The 20,120-nt window shown below is 53.0% G+C and overlaps 1 protein-coding gene across 1 annotated transcript; it reads left to right on the top strand.

Annotated features, from left to right (window-relative positions):
- Positions 1–3,370: 3,370 nt before the first annotated feature.
- LOC116240029 (kallikrein-8-like) lies at positions 3,371–19,679 on the top strand. Its single transcript, XM_090128113.1, has 6 exons — positions 3,371–3,397; positions 5,179–5,237; positions 7,030–7,177; positions 9,482–9,735; positions 15,467–15,603; positions 19,514–19,679. Exons 2-6 carry the CDS (start codon positions 5,195–5,197, stop codon positions 19,664–19,666), a joined length of 735 nt encoding a protein of 244 aa, XP_089984239.1. The 5' UTR covers positions 3,371–3,397; positions 5,179–5,194; the 3' UTR covers positions 19,667–19,679.
- The last annotated feature ends 441 nt before the right edge of the window (positions 19,680–20,120 follow it).

The raw sequence follows: 20,120 nt of genomic DNA on the forward strand, positions 1-20,120 counted from the left end.
GGGAGGGACTGGGGGGAACTAGGAGAGACTGGGAGGGACTGGGGGCAACTGGGGGCAACTGGGAGGAACTGGGAGGGACTGGGGGCAACTGGGGGCAACTGGGAGGGACTGGGAGGAACTGGGGGCAACTGGGAGCAACTGGGAGGGACTGGGGGCAACTGGGAGCAACTGGGGGCAACTGGAAGGAAGTGGGGGCAACTGGGGGCAACTGGGAGGGACTGGGGGCAACTGGGAGGGACTGGGGGCAACTGGGGGCAACTGGGAGGGACTGGGAGGGACTGGGGGGGGGGGACTGGGGGGAACTGGGAGGGACTGGGAGGGACTGGGGGCAACTGGGGGCAACTGGGAGGGACTGGGGGCAACTGGGGGCAACTGGGGGCAACTGGGAGGGACTGGGAGCAACTGGGGGCAACTGGGAGGGACTGGGAGGGACTGGGGGCAACTGGGGGCAACTGGGAGGGAGTGGGAGGGACTGGGGGGGGGACTGGGGGCAACTGGGGGGAACTGGGAGGGACTGGGAGGAACGGGGAGGGACTGGGGGCAACTGGGGGGAACTGGGAGAGACTGGGAGGACTGGGGGCAACTGGGGGGAACTGGGAGGGACTGGGAGGGACTGGGGGCAACTGGGAGCAACTGGGGGGAACTGGAGGGACTGGGGGCAACTGGGAGGGACTGGGAGGGACTGGGGGCAACTGGGAGCAACTGGGGGCAACTGGGAGGGACTGGGAGCAACTGGAAGGAAGTGGGGGCAACTGGGGGCAACTGGGAGGGGCTGGGGGGGCTGGGGGAACTGGGAGGGACTGGGAGGAACTGGGGGGAACTGGGAGGGACTGGGAGCGACTGGGGGCAACTGGGAGGGACTGCGTGAACTGGGAGGGACTGGGGGCAACTGGGAGGAAGTGGGAGGGACTGGGAGGGACTGGGAGGAACTGAGGGCAACCTGGGGCAACTGGGAGGAACTGGGAGGGATTGGGAGGGACTTGGGGGAACAGGGGGGAACTGGGATGGACTGGGAGGGACTGGGGGCGACTGGGATGGACTGGGAGGGACTGGAGAGAACTGGGAGGGACTGGGGAGGTTACTGGGAGCACTGGGGGGAACTGGGAGAGATAGCTGGGAGTAATTGGGAGGACTGGGAAGAACTGGGGGGAACTGGGAGGGGTAACTGGGAGGAACTGGGGGCAAATGGGAGGGATAACTGGAGGCAACTGGGATGGACTGGGAGAAACTGGGAGGGGTAACTGGGAGGGACTGAGGGCAACTGGGAGGGATTGGGAGAAACTGGGAGGGGTAACTGGGAGCAACTGGGAGGAACTGGGGGCGACTTCATGTGACTGGGAGCAAGAAATGGGAGAAAATTGGGGGGAAAAGGAGGAAATGGAAAAGGAAAAAAGGGAGGAAGTGGAAAAGGAAAAAAAGGAGGAAGTGGAAAAGGAAAAAAAGGAGGAAATGGGAGAGGAAATAGGCAAAATTGGGGGAAAAAAGGAGGAAATTGGGAAAAAATGGGAGGAAAAAGGAAATGGGAGGAAAAAAATGGGGGGAGGAAGGAAATGGAAAAGGAAAAAGGCGAATTTGTGAAAGGAGGAGGAAATGGAAGAGGAAAAAAGGAGGAAACGGAATGGGAGAAGGCAAAATTGGGGAAAAAGGAGGAAATGGAAGGTGGAAAAAAACAGAATTTTGGGGGGGAAAAATGGGAGGAAACGGAAAAGGAAAAAAGGAGGAAATGGAAAAGGAAAAAAGGAGGAAATGGAAAAGGAAAAAAGGAGGAAATGGAAAAGGAAAAAAGGAGGAAATGGGAGACAAAAAAAAAAGGAGAAATTGGGGAAAAAAAGGGAAGAAATGGAAGGGGAAAAAGGGAGAAAATGGAAAAGGCCAAATTTGGGGGGGGGGGGGGGAGAGGAAAAGGAAGAGGGAAAAGCCAAAATTTGGGAGGAAAAAAGGCGAAAAGAGGAAATGGGAAAGGAGTTTTGGGCTGCCCCCCCGTGGAATTTTGGAGCGGGGGTCCTTGAAGACAAGGAGGGGTGGAAGGGGGGGAAAAACCCTCAAATTTTGGGGTTGAATCCATCAGATCTCCAACTTTGGGGTCTTCTGGCCCCCTCCCCAAATTCAACCCAACGATTTTGGGGTCAAACCCATCCTCGTGCCCCAACCCCAATAAAACCCAACAAGGAGAAACCTTTTGGGGTCGACTTCATCCTGGTTTCCTCTCCAAATCCCAACCCCCCACATCTCCACTTTTGGGGTCTTCTGGCCCCCTCCCCAACTCCAACACCCAACAATTTTGGGGTCGAACCCATCTTCGTGCCCCCAACCCCAATAACACCCAACAAGGAGAAACCTTTTGGGGTCGACTTCATCCTGGTGTCCCCTCAAGGATCTGCATCCAACATGGAGTCACTTTTTGGGTTCCCACCCCCCTGATTTCCACCTTTGGGGTCTTCTGGCCCCCTCCCCAACCCCAACACGCAACGATTTTGGGGTCGAACCCATCCTCGTGCCCCAACCCCAATAAAACCCAACAAGGGGAAACCTTTCGGGGTCGACTTCATCCTGGTTTCCTCTCAAGGATCTGCATCCAACATGGAGTCACTTTTTGGGTTCCCACCCCCCTGATTTCCACTTTTGGGGTCTTCTGGCCCCCTCCCCAACTCCAACACCCAACGATTTTGGGGTCGAACCCATCCTAGTGCCCCCAACCCCAATAACACCCAACAAGGGGAAACCTTTTGGGGTCGACTTCATCTTGGTGTCCTCTCCAGATCCCAACCCCCCTGATTTCTGCTTTTGGGGTCTTCTGGCCCCCTCCCCAACTCCAACACCCAACGATTTTGGGGTCAAACCCATCCTCGTGCCCCCAACCCCAATAACACCCAACAAGGAGAAAACCTTTTGGGGTCGACTTCATCCTGGTGTCCTCTCGAGGATCTGCATCCAACATGGAGTCACTTTTTGAGTTCCCACCACCCTGATTTCCACTTTTGGGGTCTTCTGGCCCCCTCCCCAATTCCAACCCAACGTGTCCCCCCAACCCCAATAACACCCAAGCAGAAGAAACCTTTTGGGGTCGACTTCACCCAAGGATCTGCATCCAACACGAAGCCACATTTTGACTCCCACCCCCCACCCCTCACATCTCCACTTTCGGGGTCTCCCACCCCCCTTTTTCCCCCCCCCCACCCCCAGCGGTGCCACCCCCGTGCCGGTCGTTCCCCGATGACGGCGCTGGGATTAAAGGCTGAAGGCGGAGGATCGCGATTTCCTCCTCCGGTGCGCGATATAAGCCCGGCTCCGGTCGCTGTCGGGAGGAAGCCGCGTTGCTCACCTCGGGTGGAGTTCGCCCTTCTCTCCCCACCCACTCCCCCCCCAACCCCCGCCCCCTCCCCGCCGACAGATCCAGGTAAGGACGTTGGGGGCCCCCCCTGGGTTTTGGGGGGGTTCCTTGGAGAGGAATAATTAATAATTATTAATTATTATTTTTTTGGGGGGGGGGTGGGAGGGCTGCTTTCTGTCCTCCCCCCTCCTTCCCTTCGCTTTGCCCCGCTCCCCCCCTTCCCTCGTCCTCCCCTCCCCCTCTCCTGCCTTCCTGCCCTCCCCCTCCCCTCCGTTCTCCCTTCCCCCCCCACCCCCCTCCCTCTCCACCCCTTCTCCCCCCTCTCCTCCCCCCTTCCATTCCCCTCCCTCCCCTTCTCCCTCTCCCCCTCCCTCTCCCCTCTCCCCTCTCCCCTCTCCCCTCTCCCCTCTCCCCTCTCCCCTCTCCCCTCTCCCCTCTCCCCTCTCCCCTCTCCCCTCTCCCCTCTCCCCCTCTCCCCTCCATTCTCCCTCCCCCCTTCCCCATTTCCCCTCTCCCCCCTCCCTCCCTCCCTCTCCCCTCCATTCCCCTCTCCCCTCCTTCCCCCCTCTCCTCCCCCTTTCCATTTCCCCTCCCTCTCCTCCTCCCTCTCCCCCTCTCCCCTCCATTCTCCCTCCCCCCTTCCCCCATTCCTCCTCTCCCCCCTTCATTCTCCCCCCTCCCTCCCTCCCTCCCTCCCCCTTCCCTCCATTCCCCTCTCCCCCCCCCTCCTCCCCCCTTCCATTCCCCTCCCTTCCCCTCTCCCACTCCCCTCCCTCTCCCCTCTCCCTTCCATTTCCCCTCTCCCCCCTTCATTCTCCCCCCTCCCTCCCTCCCCCTCCCCTCCATTCCCCTCTCCCCCATCCCCTCTCTCCTCCCCCCTTCCATTCCCCTCCCTCCCCTTCTCCCTTTCACCCTCCCTCTCCCCTCTCCCCCTCTCCCCTCCATTCTCCCTCCCCCCCTCCCCCCTCTCCTCCCCCCTTCCATTCCCCTTCTTCCCCTTCTCCCTCTCCCCCTCCCCTCCCTCTCCCTCTCCCCTCTCGCCTTCCCTCCTCCCCCTCCCACCCCCTCCCCTCCATTCCCCTCTCCCCCTCCCCACCTTCTCTTCCCTTCCATTTCCTCTCTCTCTCCCTCTCCCCTTCCCCTCCCTTCCCCGCCATCTTCTCCCTCCCCCTCCCCTCCATTCTGCTCTCCCCCCTCTTCCCCTCTCCCTTCCCTCCCTCCCTTCCCTCCCTCCCCCTCCCCTCCATTCTGCTCTCCCCCCTCCCCCCCTCTTCCCCCCTTTCCATTTCCCCTCCTTCCCCTTCTCCCTCTCCCTCTCCCCCTCCCCTCCATTCTCCCTCCCCTCTCCCCCCTCCGCTCTCCTCTCTCCCCCACTCCATTTTCCCTCCCTCCCCTCTCCCCTCTGTTCTCCCCTCTCCCCCCTTCCCCCCTCCTTCCCTCTCCCCCTCCTCTCTCCCCCCTCTGTATCCTCTCCCCTCCCTCCCCTCTCCCCTTCCCTTCATCCTCCCTCCCTCCCTCTCCCTGTGTCCTCTCCCCTCCCTCCCCCTCTCCCCTTCCCCCTCCTTCCTCCTCCCCTTCTCTCCTCCCTGCCCTCTCCCCTCCCTCCATCCTCTCCCCTCCTCCCTACTCCCCCCTCCTCCCTGCCCTCTCCCTTCCCCTCCCCCTCCCCCCTCTCCCCTCCCTCCTCCTCCCCCTCTCCCCACCCTCCCTCTCTTTCCTCCCTTCCCTTTCCCCAATACCCCCCACCCCCACCCCGACCTCACCCTGACCCCCCCACACCCTGAACCCACACCCCGACCCCACCCTGACCCCCCACCCTGACCCCCACCCTGATTTCTGCCCCACAGCTCCCACTCCTTCGGAATGCAGGTCCCACTCATCCTGCTCCTGGTGCTGGGAACTGCAGGTAGGAGAGGACCTGGGGGTCCAGACGTCACCTCAAGACCCCCCATGGCCACCTGGGACCCCCTCCCCACCCCCCCCCAAGACCCCCATGGCCACCTTGGGACCCCCAATGGCCACCTTGAATCCCCTAAATTCATGTGACCCCCCCTGTGGTCACATCAGGATCCCCCTTGGCCACCTCAAGACCCCCATGGCCACCTCGAATCCCCCACATCCATGGGACTCCCCATAATGACCTTAGACCCCCCCATCCCCTCTTGAGACCCCCATGGCCACCTCAAGACCCCCATGGCCACCTTGAACTCCCACATCCATCTCAGGACCCCCATGGCCACCTCAAGACCACCATGGCCACCTCAAGACCCCCATGGCCACCTCAAATCCCCCACATCCATGGGACTCCCCATGGTCACCTTGGACCCCCCCATCCCCTCTTGAGACCCCCATGGCCACCTTGGGACCCCCACTGGTCACCTCAGACCCTCCACATTCATCTCAGGACCCCCATGACCACCTCAAGACCCCCCTTGGCCACCTCAGGACCCCCATGGCCACCTCGAACCCCCCCACATCCATGGGACTCCCCATGGTCACCTTGGACCCCCCCATCCCCTCTTGAGACCCCCATGGCCACCTCAAGACCCCCACATCCTGGAGGACCTCAGGGTGACCCAAATCCCCCAAATTTCTCCCCAAAATATCGATGTCCCTCAGGTTGGTGGCCCTGGAGGACCTCATGGTGACCCGAATCCCCCAAATTTCTCCCCAAAATATCGATGTCCCTCAGGTTGGTGACCCTGGAGGACCTCAGGATGACCCAAATCCCCCACATTTCTCCCCAAAATATCGATGTCCCTCAGGTTGGTGGCCCTGGAGGACCTCAGGGTGACCCAAATCCCCCAAATTTCTCCCCAAAATATCGATGTCCCTCAGGTTGGTGGCCCTGGAGGACCTCATGGTGACCCAAATCCCCCAAATTTCTCCCCAAAATATCGATGTCCCTCAGGTTGGTGGCCCTGGAGGACCTCATGGTGACCCAAATCTCCCAGATTTCTCCCCAAAATATCGATGTCCCTCCAGTTGGTGGCCCTGGAGGACCTCAGGGTGACCCAAATCTCCCAGATTTCTCCCCAAAATATCTATGTCCCTCAGGTTGGTGGCCCTGGAGGACCTCAGGGTGACCCAAATCCCTCACATTTCTACCCAAAATATCGATGTCCCTCAGGTTGGTGGCCCTGGAGGACCTCAGGGTGACCCAAATCCCCCAAATTTCTCCCCAAAATATCGATGTCCCTCAGGTTGGTGACCCTGGAGGACCTCATGGTGACCCAAATCCCCCAGATTTCTCCCCAAAATATCGATGTCCCTCAGGTTGGTGGCCCTGGAGGACCTCAGGGTGACCCAAATCCCCCAAATTTCTCCCCAAAATATCGATGTCCCTCCGGTTGGTGGCCCTGGAGGACCTCAGGGTGACCCAAATCTCCCAGATTTCTCCCCAAAATATCGATGTCCCTCAGGTTGGTGGCACTGGAGGACCTCAGGGTGACCCAAATCTCCTAAATTTCTCCCCAAAATATTGATGTCCCTCCAGTTGGTGGCACTGGAGGACCTCAGGGTGACCCAAATCCCCCAAATTTCTCCCCAAAATATCGATGTCCCTCCGGTTGGTGGCCCTGGAGGACCTCAGGGTGACCCAAATCTCCCAGATTTCTCCCCAAAATATCGATGTCCCTCAGGTTGGTGGCCCTGGAGGACCTCATGGTGACCCAAATCCCCCAAATTTCTCCCCACAGCCCCGAGGAACGTCCTGTGGGTGATCGAAGGGACCTCGTGTGACCTCCCCTGGCAGGCTGCCCTCTTCAAAGGGGACAAATTCATCTGTGGGGGGACCCTGGTGGCCCGGAATTGGGTGCTGACGGCCGCCCACTGCCACGTCCCAGGGTAGGAGGGCACTGGGGGGGGGGAGATGTGGGGTGGTTCCCCCCGGGGTTGGTACAAATCCTTGTTAATTTGGTCCATTTCCCTCAGAATTTGCGTAAATAACCTTCACTCTTCCCCTCATTGTGCTGAAAATCCCTTGAATCTGCAATTTTCCCCAATATTTGGATAAATAACCTTAACTCTGCCCCTCGCTGAGCTGAAAATCCCTTAAATCTGCAGTTTTCCCCCAATTTTTGGATAAATAACCCCAACTCTGCCCCTCATTGTGCTGAAAATCCCTTAAATCTGCAATTTTCCCCAATATTTGGATAAATAACCTTAACTCTGCCCCTCGCTGAGCTGAAAATCCCTTAAATCTGCAGTTTTCCCCCAATTTTTGGATAAATAACCCCAACTCTGCCCCTCATTGTGCTGAAAATCCCTTAAATCTGCAATTTTCACCCAATATTTGGGTAAATAACTTTAATTTTGCTCCTCATTGTGCTGAAAATGACGTAAATCTGCAGTTTTCCCCCAATATTTGGATAAATAACCTTAACTCTGCCCCTCACTGAGCTGAAAATCCCTTAAATCTGCAATTTTCCCCCAATATTTGGATAAATAACCCCAACTCTGCTCCTCATTGTGCTGAAAATCCCTTAAATCTGCATTTTTTTCCCCAGTATTTGGATAAATAACCTTAACTCTGCCCCTCATTGTGCTGAAAATCCCTTAAATCTGCATTTTTTCCCCAATATTTGAATAAATAACCTTAACTCTGTCCTTTTATTCCCTATATTTACACAAATAACCCCAACTCTGCCTTTCCTTCCCCCTTTTTTTCACCAATAACCCCAATTCTTCCCATTTTTTACCCCATATTTTCCACAAATAGCCCCAATTCTCCCCCTTCCCCCAATTTTTTTTCCACAAATAACCCCAACTCTGCCAATTTCTTCCTGATTTTTTTCACAAATAACCTCAATTCTTCCCATTTTTACCCCATTTTTTCAGAAATAACCTTAACTCTGCCCTTTTCTGAACAAATATCCCCAACTCTTCCCCTTTTTTCCCTATTTTTTCACAAATAACCCCAATTCTCCCCTTTTTCCCTCCATTTTTTTCCCCAAATAACACCAACTCTGCCCATTTTCTCCCAATTTTTTCCCAAATAACCCCAATCCTCCCATTTTTCCCCATTTTTTTCCCAAACAACCCCAATTCTCCCCCTTTTTCCTCCAATTTTTCCCAAACAACCCCAATTCTTCCCCTTTTCCCCCCATTTTTTTCCCAAACAACCCCAATCCTCCCTTTTTCCTCCCATTCTTTCCCCAATTTTCCCCATTTTTCCCTTTTCCCCCAGTTTTTCCCAAATAACCCCAGCTCTGCCCTTTTATTCCCAATTTTTTCCCAAATAACCCCAATTCTTCCCCTTTTCCCCCCATTTTTTTCCCAAACAACCCCAGTCCTCCCCTTTTTCCCCATTTTTTTCCCCAATAACCCTAATTCTCCTCTTTTCCCCCCATTTTTTTCCCAAACAACCTCAACTCTGCCCTTTCATTCCTGTTTTTTTCCCAAATAACCCCATTTTATCCCTTTTCCCCCCATTTTTCCCAAACAACCCCAATCCTCCCTTTTTCCTCCTATTTTTTTCCCAATTCTCCCAATTTTTTCCCTTTCCCCCCCATTTTTTCCCAAATAACCCCAACTCTGCCCTTTCATTCCCAATTTTTTCCCAAACAACCCCAATCCTCCCTTTTTCCTCCCATTCTTTTCCCAATTCTCCCCATTTTTTCCCTTTTCCCCCCAATTTTTCCCAAATAACCCCAACTCTGCCCTTTTATTCCCAATTTTTTCCCAAATAACCCCAAATCTTCCCGTTTTTTGCTCCATTTTTCCCAAACAACCCCAATTCTTCTCCTTTTTCCCCCAATTTTTCCCAAACAACCCCAATCCTTCCCCTTTTCCCCCCGTTTTTTTCCCAAACAACCCCAGTCCTCCCCTTTTTCCCCATTTTTTTCCCCAATAACCCTAATTCTCCTCTTTTCCCCCCATTTTTTTCCCAAACAACCTCAACTCTGCCCTTTTATTCCCGTTTTTTTCCCAAATAACCCCATTTTTTCCCTTTTCCCCCCATTTTTTCCCAATAACCCCAATCCTCCCCTTTTTCCCCCCATTTTTCCCAAACAACCCCAATCCTCCCCTTTTTCCCCCCATTCTTTCCCAATTCTCCCCATTTTTTCCCTTATCCCCCCCATTTTTTCCCAAACGATCCAACTCTGCCCTTTCTCCCCCATAACCTCTCCCCCCTCTCCCCCTCCCCAGCCACCTCAACGTGGTCCTGGGGGGCCGTGGTCGCCGGGACCCCCCCCTCACGGAGCAGCGCCGCCTGTCCTCCAAAGCCCTCCCCTACCCTCGCTACGACGCGGCCACCAAGGATGGGGACCTGATGCTCATCAAACTCCTGCAGCCCGCCCGCTTCACTCAGCACGTCAAGCCCTTGCCTTTGGCTACCAGTTGCCCCGTGGCCGGAATGACCTGCCAGATTTCGGGGTGGGGGTCCATCACCAGCCCCGAAGGTACCAGAGCCGTTCATTCGCTGCACGGAGGGTGGGCAGATCCTACAAACTGTGGGCTGATTTCTGCCTACAGGTTGGAGGGATGGGGGTCCTACAACCTCTGGTTGGCCTTCACCCTACAGACCAGAATCCTACAACCTCTGGTTGACCTTCTCCCTATCCTACAACCTCTGGTTGACCTTCTCCCTACAGACCAGAATCCTACAACCTTTGGTTGACCTTCTCCCTACAGACCAGAATCCTACAACCTTTGGTTGACCTTCACCCTACAGACCAGAATCCTACAACTTTGGTTGGCCTTCTCCCTATCCTACAACCTCTGGTTGACCTTCTCCCTACAGACCAGAATCCTACAACCTCTGGTTGACCTTCTCCCTACAGACCAGAATCCTACAACCTCTGGTTGACCTTCTCCCTACAGACCAGAATCCTACAATTTTGGTTGACCTTCTCCCTACAGACCAGAATCCTACAACCTTTGGTTGACCTTCTCCCTATCCTACAATCTCTGGTTGACCTTCTCCCTACAGACCAGAATCCTACAACTTTGGTTGACCTTCTCCCTATCCTACAACCTCTGGTTGACCTTCTCCCTACAGACCAGAATCCTACAACCTTTGGTTGACCTTCACCCTACAGACCAGAATCCTACAACCTTTGGTTGACCTTCACCCTACAGACCAGAATCCTACAACCTCTGGTTGACCTTCTCCCTACAGACCAGAATCCTACAACCTTTGGTTGACCTTCTCCCTATCCTACAACCTCTGGTTGACCTTCTCCCTACAGACCAGAATCCTACAACCTCTGGTTGACCTTCTCCCTACAGACCAGAATCCTACAACCTCTGGTTGACCTTCTCCCTACAGACCAGAATCCTACAACCTTTGGTTGACCTTCTCCCTATCCTACAACCTCTGGTTGACCTTCTCCCTACAGACCAGAATCCTACAACTTTGGTTGGCCTTCTCCCTACAGACCAGAATCCTACAACTTTGGTTGGCCTTCTCCCTATCCTACAACCTTTGGTTGACCTTCTCCCTACAGACCAGAATCCTACAACCTTTGGTTGACCTTCACCCTACAGACCAGAATCCTACAACCTCTGGTTGGCCTTCTCTCTATCCTACAACCTCTGGCTGACCTCCCTACAGACCAAGGTCCTACAACCTCTGGTTGACCTTCTCCCTACAGACCAGAATCCTACAACCTTTGGTTGACCTTCTCCCTATCCTACAACTTTTGCTTGACCTTCTCCCTACAGACCAGAATCCTACAACCTCTGGTTGATCTTCTCCCTATGGATCAAGATCCTACAACCTTTGGTTGACCTTCTCCCTATAGACCAGAATCCTACAACCTTTATTTGACCTTTTCCCTACGGAGTGGGAGGTCCTACAACTTTTGGTTGATTTTCTCCCTATGGATCAGGGTCCTACAATCTTTCGTTGACCTTTTCCCTATGGATCAGAGTCCTACAACCTCTGTTTGAACTTCTCCCTACAGTCCAGAATCCTACAACCTCTGGTTGAACTTCTCCCTACAGACCAGAATCCTTCAACATCTGGTTGACCTTCTCCCTATGGATCTGGGTCCTACAACTTTTGGTTGACCTTCTCTCTATCCTACAACCTCTGGTTGACCTTCACCCTACAGACCAGAATCCTACAACCTCTGGTTGGCCTTCACCCTACAGACCAGAATCCTACAACCTTTGGTTGACCTTCTCCCTATCCTACAACCTCTGGTTGACCTTCTCCCTACAGACCAGAATCCTACAACCTCTGGTTGACCTTCTCCCTACAGACCAGAATCCTACAACCTTTGGTTGGCCTTCACCCTACAGACCAGAATCCTACAACCTCTGGTTGACCTTCTCCCTACAGACCAGAATCCTACAACCTTTGGTTGACCTTCTCCCTATCCTACAATCTCTGGTTGACCTTCTCCCTACAGACCAGAATCCTACAACCTCTGGTTGACCTTCTCCCTACAGACCAGAATCCTACAACCTCTGGTTGACCTTCTCCCTACAGACCAGAATCCTACAACCTTTGGTTGACCTTCTCCCTATCCTACAACCTCTGGTTGACCTTCTCCCTACAGACCAGAATCCTACAACCTTTGGTTGACCTTCTCCCTATCCTACAATCTCTGGTTGACCTTCTCCCTACAGACCAGAATCCTACAACCTCTGGTTGACCTTCTCCCTACAGACCAGAATCCTACAACCTCTGGTTGACCTTCTCCCTACAGACCAGAATCCTACAACCTTTGGTTGACCTTCTCCCTATCCTACAACCTTTGGTTGACCTTCTCCCTACAGACCAGAATCCTACAACCTCTGGTTGACCTTCTCCCTACAGACCAGAATCCTACAACTTTGGTTGGCCTTCTCCCTATCCTACAACCTTTGGTTGACCTTCTCCCTATAGACCAGAATCCTACAACCTCTGGTTGACCTTCACCCTACAGACCAGAATCCTACAACCTTTGGTTGACCTTCACCCTACAGACCAGAATCCTACAACCTCTGGTTGACCTTCTCCCTACAGACCAGAATCCTACAACCTCTGGTTGACCTTCTCCCTACAGACCAGAATCCTACAACCTTTGGTTGACCTTCTCCCTATCCTACAACCTCTGGTTGACCTTCACCCTACAGACCAGAATCCTACAACCTTTGGTTGACCTTCACCCTACAGACCAGAATCCTACAACCTCTGATTGACCTTCTCCCTACAGACCAGAATCCTACAACCTTTGGTTGACCTTCTCCCTATCCTACAACTTTTGGTTGACCTTCTCCCTACAGACCAGAATCCTACAACCTCTGGTTGATCTTCTCCCTATGGATCAGGGACCTACAACTTTGGTTGACCTTCTCCCTACAGACCAGAATCCTACAACCTTTGGTTGGCCTTCTCCCTACAGACCAGAATCCTACAACCTTTCATTGACCTTCTCCCTATGGATCTGGGTCCTACAACTTTTGGTTGACCTCCCTACAGACCAGAATCCTACAACCTTTGGTTGACCTTCTCCCTATCCTACAACCACTGGTTGACCTTCTCCCTATGGATCAGGGACCTACAACCTCTGGTTGACGTCCTCCCTACAGATCAGGGTCCTACAACCTTTGGTTGACCTTATCCTTATGGATTGGGGGTTCCTACAACCTTTGTTTGACGTCCTCCCTTTGGACTGGGAAGTCCTACAACTTTTGGTTGACCTTCTCTTTACGGATCGGGGGTTGGAGGTCCTACAACCTTTGGTTGACCTTCTCCCTACAAATCAAGGTCCTACAACTTTTGGTTGACCTTCTCCCTACAAATCAGCAGCTGGAGGTCCTACAACTTTGGTTGACCTTATCCTTTTGGATTGGGGGTTCCTACAACCTTTGTTTGACCTCCTCCCTTTGGAATGGGAGATCCTACAACTTTTGGTTGACCTTCTCCCTATGGATCAGGGGTTGGAGGTCCTACAACCTTTGGTTGACCTTCTCCCTGTGGATTGGGAGTTCCTACAACTTTTGACTTCCTCCCTTTGGACTGGGAGGTCCTACAACCTTTGGTTGACCTTCTCCCTACAAATCAAGGTCCTACAACTTTTGGTTGACCTTCTCCCTACAGATCAGCAGCTGGAGGTCCTACAACCTTTGGTTGACCTTATCCTTATGGATTGGGGGTTCCTACAACCTTTGTTTGACGTCCTCCCTTTGGACTGGGAAGTCCTACAACTTTTGGTTGACCTTCTCTTTACGGATCGGGGGTTGGAGGTCCTACAACCTTTGGTTGACCTTCTCCCTACAAATCAAGGTCCTACAACTTTTGGTTGACCTTCTCCCTACACATCAGCAGCTGGAGGTCCTACAACTTTGGTTGACCTTATCCTTTTGGATTGGGGGTTCCTACAACCTTTGTTTGACCTCCTCCCTTTGGAATGGGAGATCCTACAACTTTTGGTTGACCTTCTCCCTATGGATCAGGGGTTGGAGGTCCTACAACCTTTGGTTGACCTTTTCCCTGTGGATTGGGAGTTCCTACAACTTTTGACTTCCTCCCTTTGGACTGGGAGGTCCTACAACCTTTAGTTGACCTTCTCCCTACAAATCAAGGTCCTACAACTTTTGGTTGACCTTCTCTTTACAGATCGGGGGTTGGAGGTCCTACAACCTTTGGTTGACCTCCTCCCTTTGGACTGGGAGGTCCTACAACTTTTAGTTGATTTTCTCCCTATGGATCAGGGGTTGGGGGCCCTACAACTTTTGGTTGACCTTCTCCCTACAGATCAGCAGCTGGAGGTCCTACAACCTTTGGTTGACCTTATCCTTATGGATTGGGGGTTCCTACAACCTTTGTTTGACCTCCTCCCTGTGGATTGGGAGTTCCTACAACTTTTGGTTGACCTTCTCTTTACGGATCAGGGGTTGGAGGTCCTACAACCTTTGGTTGACCTTCTCCCTGTGGATTGGGAGTTCCTACAACTTTTGACTTCCTCCCTGTGGACTGGGAGGTCCTACAACCTTTAGTTGACCTTCTCCCTACAAATCAAGGTCCTACAACTTTTGGTTGACCTTCTCCCTACAAATCAAGGTCCTACAACTTTTGGTTGACCTTCTCCCTACAAATCAAGGTCCTACAACTTTTGGTTGACCTTCTCCCTACAAATCAGCAGCTGGAGGTCCTACAACCTTTGGTTGACCTTATCCTTATGGATTGGGGGTTCCTACAACCTTTGTTTGACCTCCTCCCTTTGGAATGGGAGATCCTACAACTTTTGGTTGACCTTCTCCCTATGGATCAGGGGTTGGAGGTCCTACAACCTTTGGTTGACCTTCTCCCTGTGGATTGGGAGTTCCTACAACTTTTGACTTCCTCCCTTTGGACTGGGAGGTCCTACAACCTTTGGTTGACCTTCTCCCTACAAATCAAGGTCCTACAACTTTTGGTTGACCTTCTCCCTACAAATCAGCAGCTGGAGGTCCTACAACCTTTGGTTGACCTTATCCTTATGGATTGGGGGTTCCTACAACCTTTGTTTGACCTCCTCCCTGTGGATTGGGAGTTCCTACAACTTTTGGTTGACCTTCTCTTTACGGATCAGGGGTTGGAGGTCCTACAACTTTGGTTGACCTTATCCTTTTGGATTGGGAGTTCCTACAACCTTTGGTTGACGTCTTCCCTTTGGACTGGGAGATCCTACAACTTTTGGTTGACCTTCTCCCTACAAATCAGCAGCTGGAGGTCCTACAACCTTTGGTTGACCTTATCCTTATGGATTGGGGGTTCCTACAACCTTTGTTTGACCTCCTCCCTGTGGATTGGGAGTTCCTACAACTTTTGGTTGACCTTCTCTTTACGGATCAGGGGTTGGAGGTCCTACAACTTTGGTTGACCTTATCCTTTTGGATTGGGAGTTCCTACAACCTTTGGTTGACGTCCTCCCTTTGGACTGGGAGATCCTACAACTTTTGGTTGACCTTCTCTCTACAAATCAGCAGCTGGAGGTCCTACAACCTTTGGTTGACCTTCTCCCTACAAATCAAGGTCCTACAACCTTTGGTTGACCTCCTCCCTTTGGACTGGGAGATCCTACAACTTTTGGTTGACCTTCTCCGTGGTTTCCCCCTCTGTTTCCCCATTGACACCGCGAACCGAGGGGACGAGAATTTGGGAGGTGACAGCCGGGGGGGGTCCTGAAGTGACTCCTTGTTCTCTGTCACCTCCAGTCACCTTCCCTGAAGATCTCCACTGTGCCAAGGTCACCATCGTCCCCGAGGAGCGATGCCGGCGCGTCTACCCGGGTTCCATCACCTCCAACATGGTGTGCGCCGGGGAGCACCGCAACCGCGCCGACTCCTGCCAGGTGGGTGCAGAGCTGGGCCAGAATCGTTGCAGGGGGTGGGGGGTCCCAAATTTGGGGCGGTTCTATGGTGGGTGTGAGATCTGGGCCATTTCCCAACGTGTCGCCCCATAAGTGGTCCCAAATTTGGGGTATTTCCATGATGCAAAATGGTCCCAAATTTGGGGCAGTTCTGTGGCCCAAAATATTCCCAGATTTGGGGCATTTCTATGACCCAAAACAGACCCAAATTTGGGGTGGTTCTATGGTGGGTGTGAGATCTGGGCCATTTCCCAACGTGTCGACCCCAAATGGCCCTAAATTTGGGGTATTTCCATGATGCAAAATGGTCCCAAATTTGGGGCAGTTCTGTGGCCTGAATCATTCCCAAATTTGGGGCAGTTCTACGTTCCAAAACAGACCCAAATTTGGGGTGGTTCTATGGTGGGTTGTGAGATCTGGGCCCTTTCCCAACGTGTCGACCCAAAATGGCCCTAAATTTGGGGTATTTCCATGATGCAGAATGGTCCCAAATTTGGGGCAGTTCTGTGGCCTGAATCATTCCCAAATTTGGGGCATTTCTATGACCCGAAACAGACCCAAATTTGGGGTGGTTCTATGGGGTTGTGAGATCTGGGCCCTTTCCCAACGTGTCAACCCAAAAGTGGTCCCAAATTTGGGACCAGTTTGTGGCCCCAAATATTCCCAGATTTGGGGCATTGCTACATCCTGAAACATTTCCAAACTTGGGGCAGTTCTGTGGCCTGAATCATTCCCAAATTTGGGGCAGTTCTACGTCCCAAAACAGAACCAAATTTGGGGTGGTTCTATGGGGATGTGAGAACTGGGCCATTTCCCAACGTGTCGACCCAAAATGGCCCTAAATTTGGGGTATTTCCATGATGCAGAATGGTCTCAAATTTGGGGCAGTTCTGTGGCCTGAATCATTCCCAAATTTGGGGCATTTCTATGACCTGAAACAGACCCAAATTTGGGGTGGTTCTACGTCCCAAAACAGTCCCAAATTTGGGGTGGTTCTATGGGGATGTGAGAACTGGGCCCTTTCCCAACGTGTCGCCCCAAAAGTGGTCCCAAATTTGGGACAGTTCCATGATGCAAAATGGTCCCGAATTTGGGGCAGTTCTGTGGCCCAAAATATTCCCAGATTTGGGGCATTTCTATGACCCAAAACAGAACCAAATTTGGGGTGGTTCTATGGGGTTGTGAGATCTGGGCCCTTTCCCAACGTGTCGACCCAAAATGGCCCTAAATTTGGGGTATTTCCATGATGCAAAATGGTCCCGAATTTGGGGCAGTTCTGTGGCTCAAAATATTCCCAGATTTGGGGCATTTCTATGACCTGAAACAGTCCCAAATTCGGGGTGGTTCTATGGGGTTGTGAGATCTGGGCCATTTCCCAACGTGTCAACCCAAAAGTGGTCCCAAATTTGTGGCAGTTCTGTGGCCTGAATCATTCCCAAATTTGGGGCATTTCTGTGACCCCAAATACTCCCAGATTTGGGGCATTTCTATGACCCGAAACTGTCCCAAATTTTGGGTGATTCTATGGGGGTGTGAGATCCGGACCCTTTCCCTATGTGTCACCCCAAAATGGCCCTAAATTTGAGGCAGTTCTTGGCCCAAAACATTCCCAAATTTGGGGCAGTTCTATGACCCGAAACATTCCCAAATTTGGGGCAGTTCTATGACCCGAAACATTTCCAAATTTGGGGCATTTCTATGACCCGAAACAGACCCAAATTTGGGGTGGTTCTATGGGGCTGTGAGATCTAGACCCCTTTCCCTATGTGTTGTCCCAAAAATGTCCCAGATTTGGGGCATTTCCATGACCCAACACAGTCCCAAATTTGGAGAGGTTCTGTGACCTCAAATATTCCCAAATTTTGGGGGTTCTATGACCCAAAATATTCTCAAATTTGGGGCATTTTTGTGACCTGAAACAGACCCAAATTTGGGGTGGTTCTATGGGGGTGTGAGATCTGGACCCCCATCCCATCGTGTTGCTCCCAAAATGGTCCCAAATTTGGGGCAATTCTGTGGCCCGAAACACTCCCAGATTTGGGGTATTTCTATGACCCCAAACATTCCCAAATTTGGGGCATTTCTATGACCTGAAACATTCCCAAATTTGAGCCACTTCTGTGACCCCAAATATGCCCAAGTTCGGGGCATTTCTATGACCCAAAACAGTCCCAAATTTGGGATGGTTTTATGACCCAAAACAACCCAAAATTTGGGGCAGTTCTATGGGGGTGTGAGACTCAGACCCCCCCCCCCCCACAATGTCTCACTTCTAAATGATCCCAAATTTGGGGCAGTTCTATGGCCCCAAATGACCCCAAATTCAGAAAGATTCTATGGGGCTGTGAGACCCCCAACCCCCCACAACAGGTCACCCCAAATTTGGGGCAGTTCTATGGGGTTGTGAGACCCAGACTTCGTGCCACCCCAAAAGCGATCCCAAATTCGGGGACCTGAATCGATCCCAAATTTGAGGCACTTTCACAGCCCAAATCGACCCCAAATTCAGAGAGATTCTACGGGTCTGTGAGACCCCCAACCCCCCACAACAGGTCACCCCAAATTTGGGGTGGTTTTATGGGTTGTGAGATCCACACTCCCCCGCTTTGAGTCACCCCAAAAGCGATCCCAAATTCGGGGACCCGAATCGGTCCCAAATTTGAGGCACTTTCACAGCCCAAATCGACCCCAAATTCGGAGAGATTCTATGGGGCTGTGAGACCCCCAACCCCCCACAACAGGTCACCCCAAATTTGGGCAGTTTTATAGGTTGTGAGACCCAAACTCCCCCACTTCTTGTAACCCCAAAAGCGATCCCAAATTCGGGGACCCGAATCGGTCCCAAATTTGAGGCACTTTCACAGCCCAAATCGACCCCAAATTCGGAGAGATTCTATGGGGCTGTGAGACCCCCAACCCCCCACAACAGGTCACCCCAAATTTGGGCAGTTCTACGGAGTTTTGAGACCCAGACTCCCCACTTCGTGTCACCCCAAAAATGATCCCAAATTCGGAGACCTGAATCGGTCCCAAATTTGAGGCACTTTCACAGCCCAAAACGACCCCAAATTCAGAGAGATTCTATGGGGCTGTGAGACCCCCAACCCCCCACAACAGGTCACCCCAAATTTGGGCAGTTTTATAGGTTGTGAGACCCAAACTCCCCCACTTCTTGTAACCCCAAAAGCGATCCCAAATTCGGGGACCCGAATCGGTCCCAAATTTGAGGCACTTTCACAGCCCAAAACAACCCCAAATTCGGAGAGATTCTATGGGGCTGTGAGACCCCCAACCCCCCACAACAGGTCACCCCAAATTTGGGCAGTTTTATAGGTTGTGAGACCCAAACTCCCTCACTTCTTGTAACCCCAAAAGCGATCCCAAATTCGGGGACCCGAATCGGTCCCAAATTTGAGGCACTTTCACAGCCCAAATCGACCCCAAATTCGGAGAGATTCTATGGGGCTGTGAGACCCCCAACCCCCCACAACAGGTCACCCCAAATTTGGGCAGTTTTATAGGTTGTGAGACCCAAACTCCCTCACTTCTTGTAACCCCAAAAGCGATCCCAAATTCGGGGACCCGAATCGGTCCCATATTTGAGGCACTTTCACAGCCCAAATCGACCCCAAATTCGGAGAGATTCTATGGGGCTGTGAGACCCCCAACCCCCCACAACAGGTCACCCCAAATTTGGGCAGTTTTATCGGTTGTGAGACCCAAACTCCCTCACTTCTTGTAACCCCAAAAGCGATCCCAAATTCGGGGACCCGAATCGGTCCCATATTTGAGGCACTTTCACAGCCCAAATCGACCCCAAATTCGGAGAGATTCTATGGGGCTGTGAGACCCTCCCATCCCCCAAAAAGCATCGCCCCTCTTCCCCCCTCAGGGCGATTCCGGGGGACCCCTCGTGTGCGACGGACGTCTGCAGGGCATCGTCTCGTGGGGTCCGGGTGTCTGTGGGGACCCCCAAAAACCCGGCGTCTACGTCAACCTCTGCAAATACACCCGGTGGATCCATGACACCATGAGAAGGAACTGAACCTCCCCTCTGCCCCCCCCCCCCCCAAAAAAAACCCCTATACTCCCCCCATCCCATCCCCCTGCCCCCAGGATGGGGTTCCTCCTGGAATCGGCCGGTCCGAGCGCCGGGACGCGAGACCCCCGGGGTGGGCAGGGGTCGGCATGGGGGTCCCCCTTGGAGATGTCCGTGAATAAAATGGTGGTTTTTTTTGAGGACAGAGAGCAGTTTTGGGGGAATTCAAGGTGTTTTGAGTGTCCCCTTCCCCATCCATCACCCCCCACCTCCGGGGGTTTTGTAGTGGGGGGGAGAGGACGCGGCCTTACGGGTGGGGGGCAGATCAGTGTCCCCACTTCTGGTGGCCCGTCATCGACCCCACTGTGGGACAGGTCTCCTCTCTGCCGTGGGGTTCATCTGTTGACCCCCCCCACTCCAGGTTGACCCCACCTTAGAGGAGACCTCTTGACCCCACTTC

Source organism: Phasianus colchicus, chromosome 32, assembly GCF_987193195.1.
Source record: "Phasianus colchicus chromosome 32, bPhaCol1.hap1.1, whole genome shotgun sequence".
NCBI lineage: Eukaryota > Metazoa > Chordata > Aves > Galliformes > Phasianidae > Phasianus > Phasianus colchicus.

Excerpts from the sequence above, each read along its gene's own strand:
- LOC116240029 (XM_090128113.1), top strand. The coding sequence starts at position 5,195 with ATGCAGGTCCCACTCATCCTGCTCCTGGTGCTGGGAACTGCAG. Across the intron at positions 7,178-9,481 it reads GCCCACTGCCACGTCCCAGG|CCACCTCAACGTGGTCCTGG; the intron begins GTAGGAGGGCAC and ends CCCCCTCCCCAG. Across the intron at positions 9,736-15,466 it reads GTCCATCACCAGCCCCGAAG|TCACCTTCCCTGAAGATCTC; the intron begins GTACCAGAGCCG and ends TGTCACCTCCAG.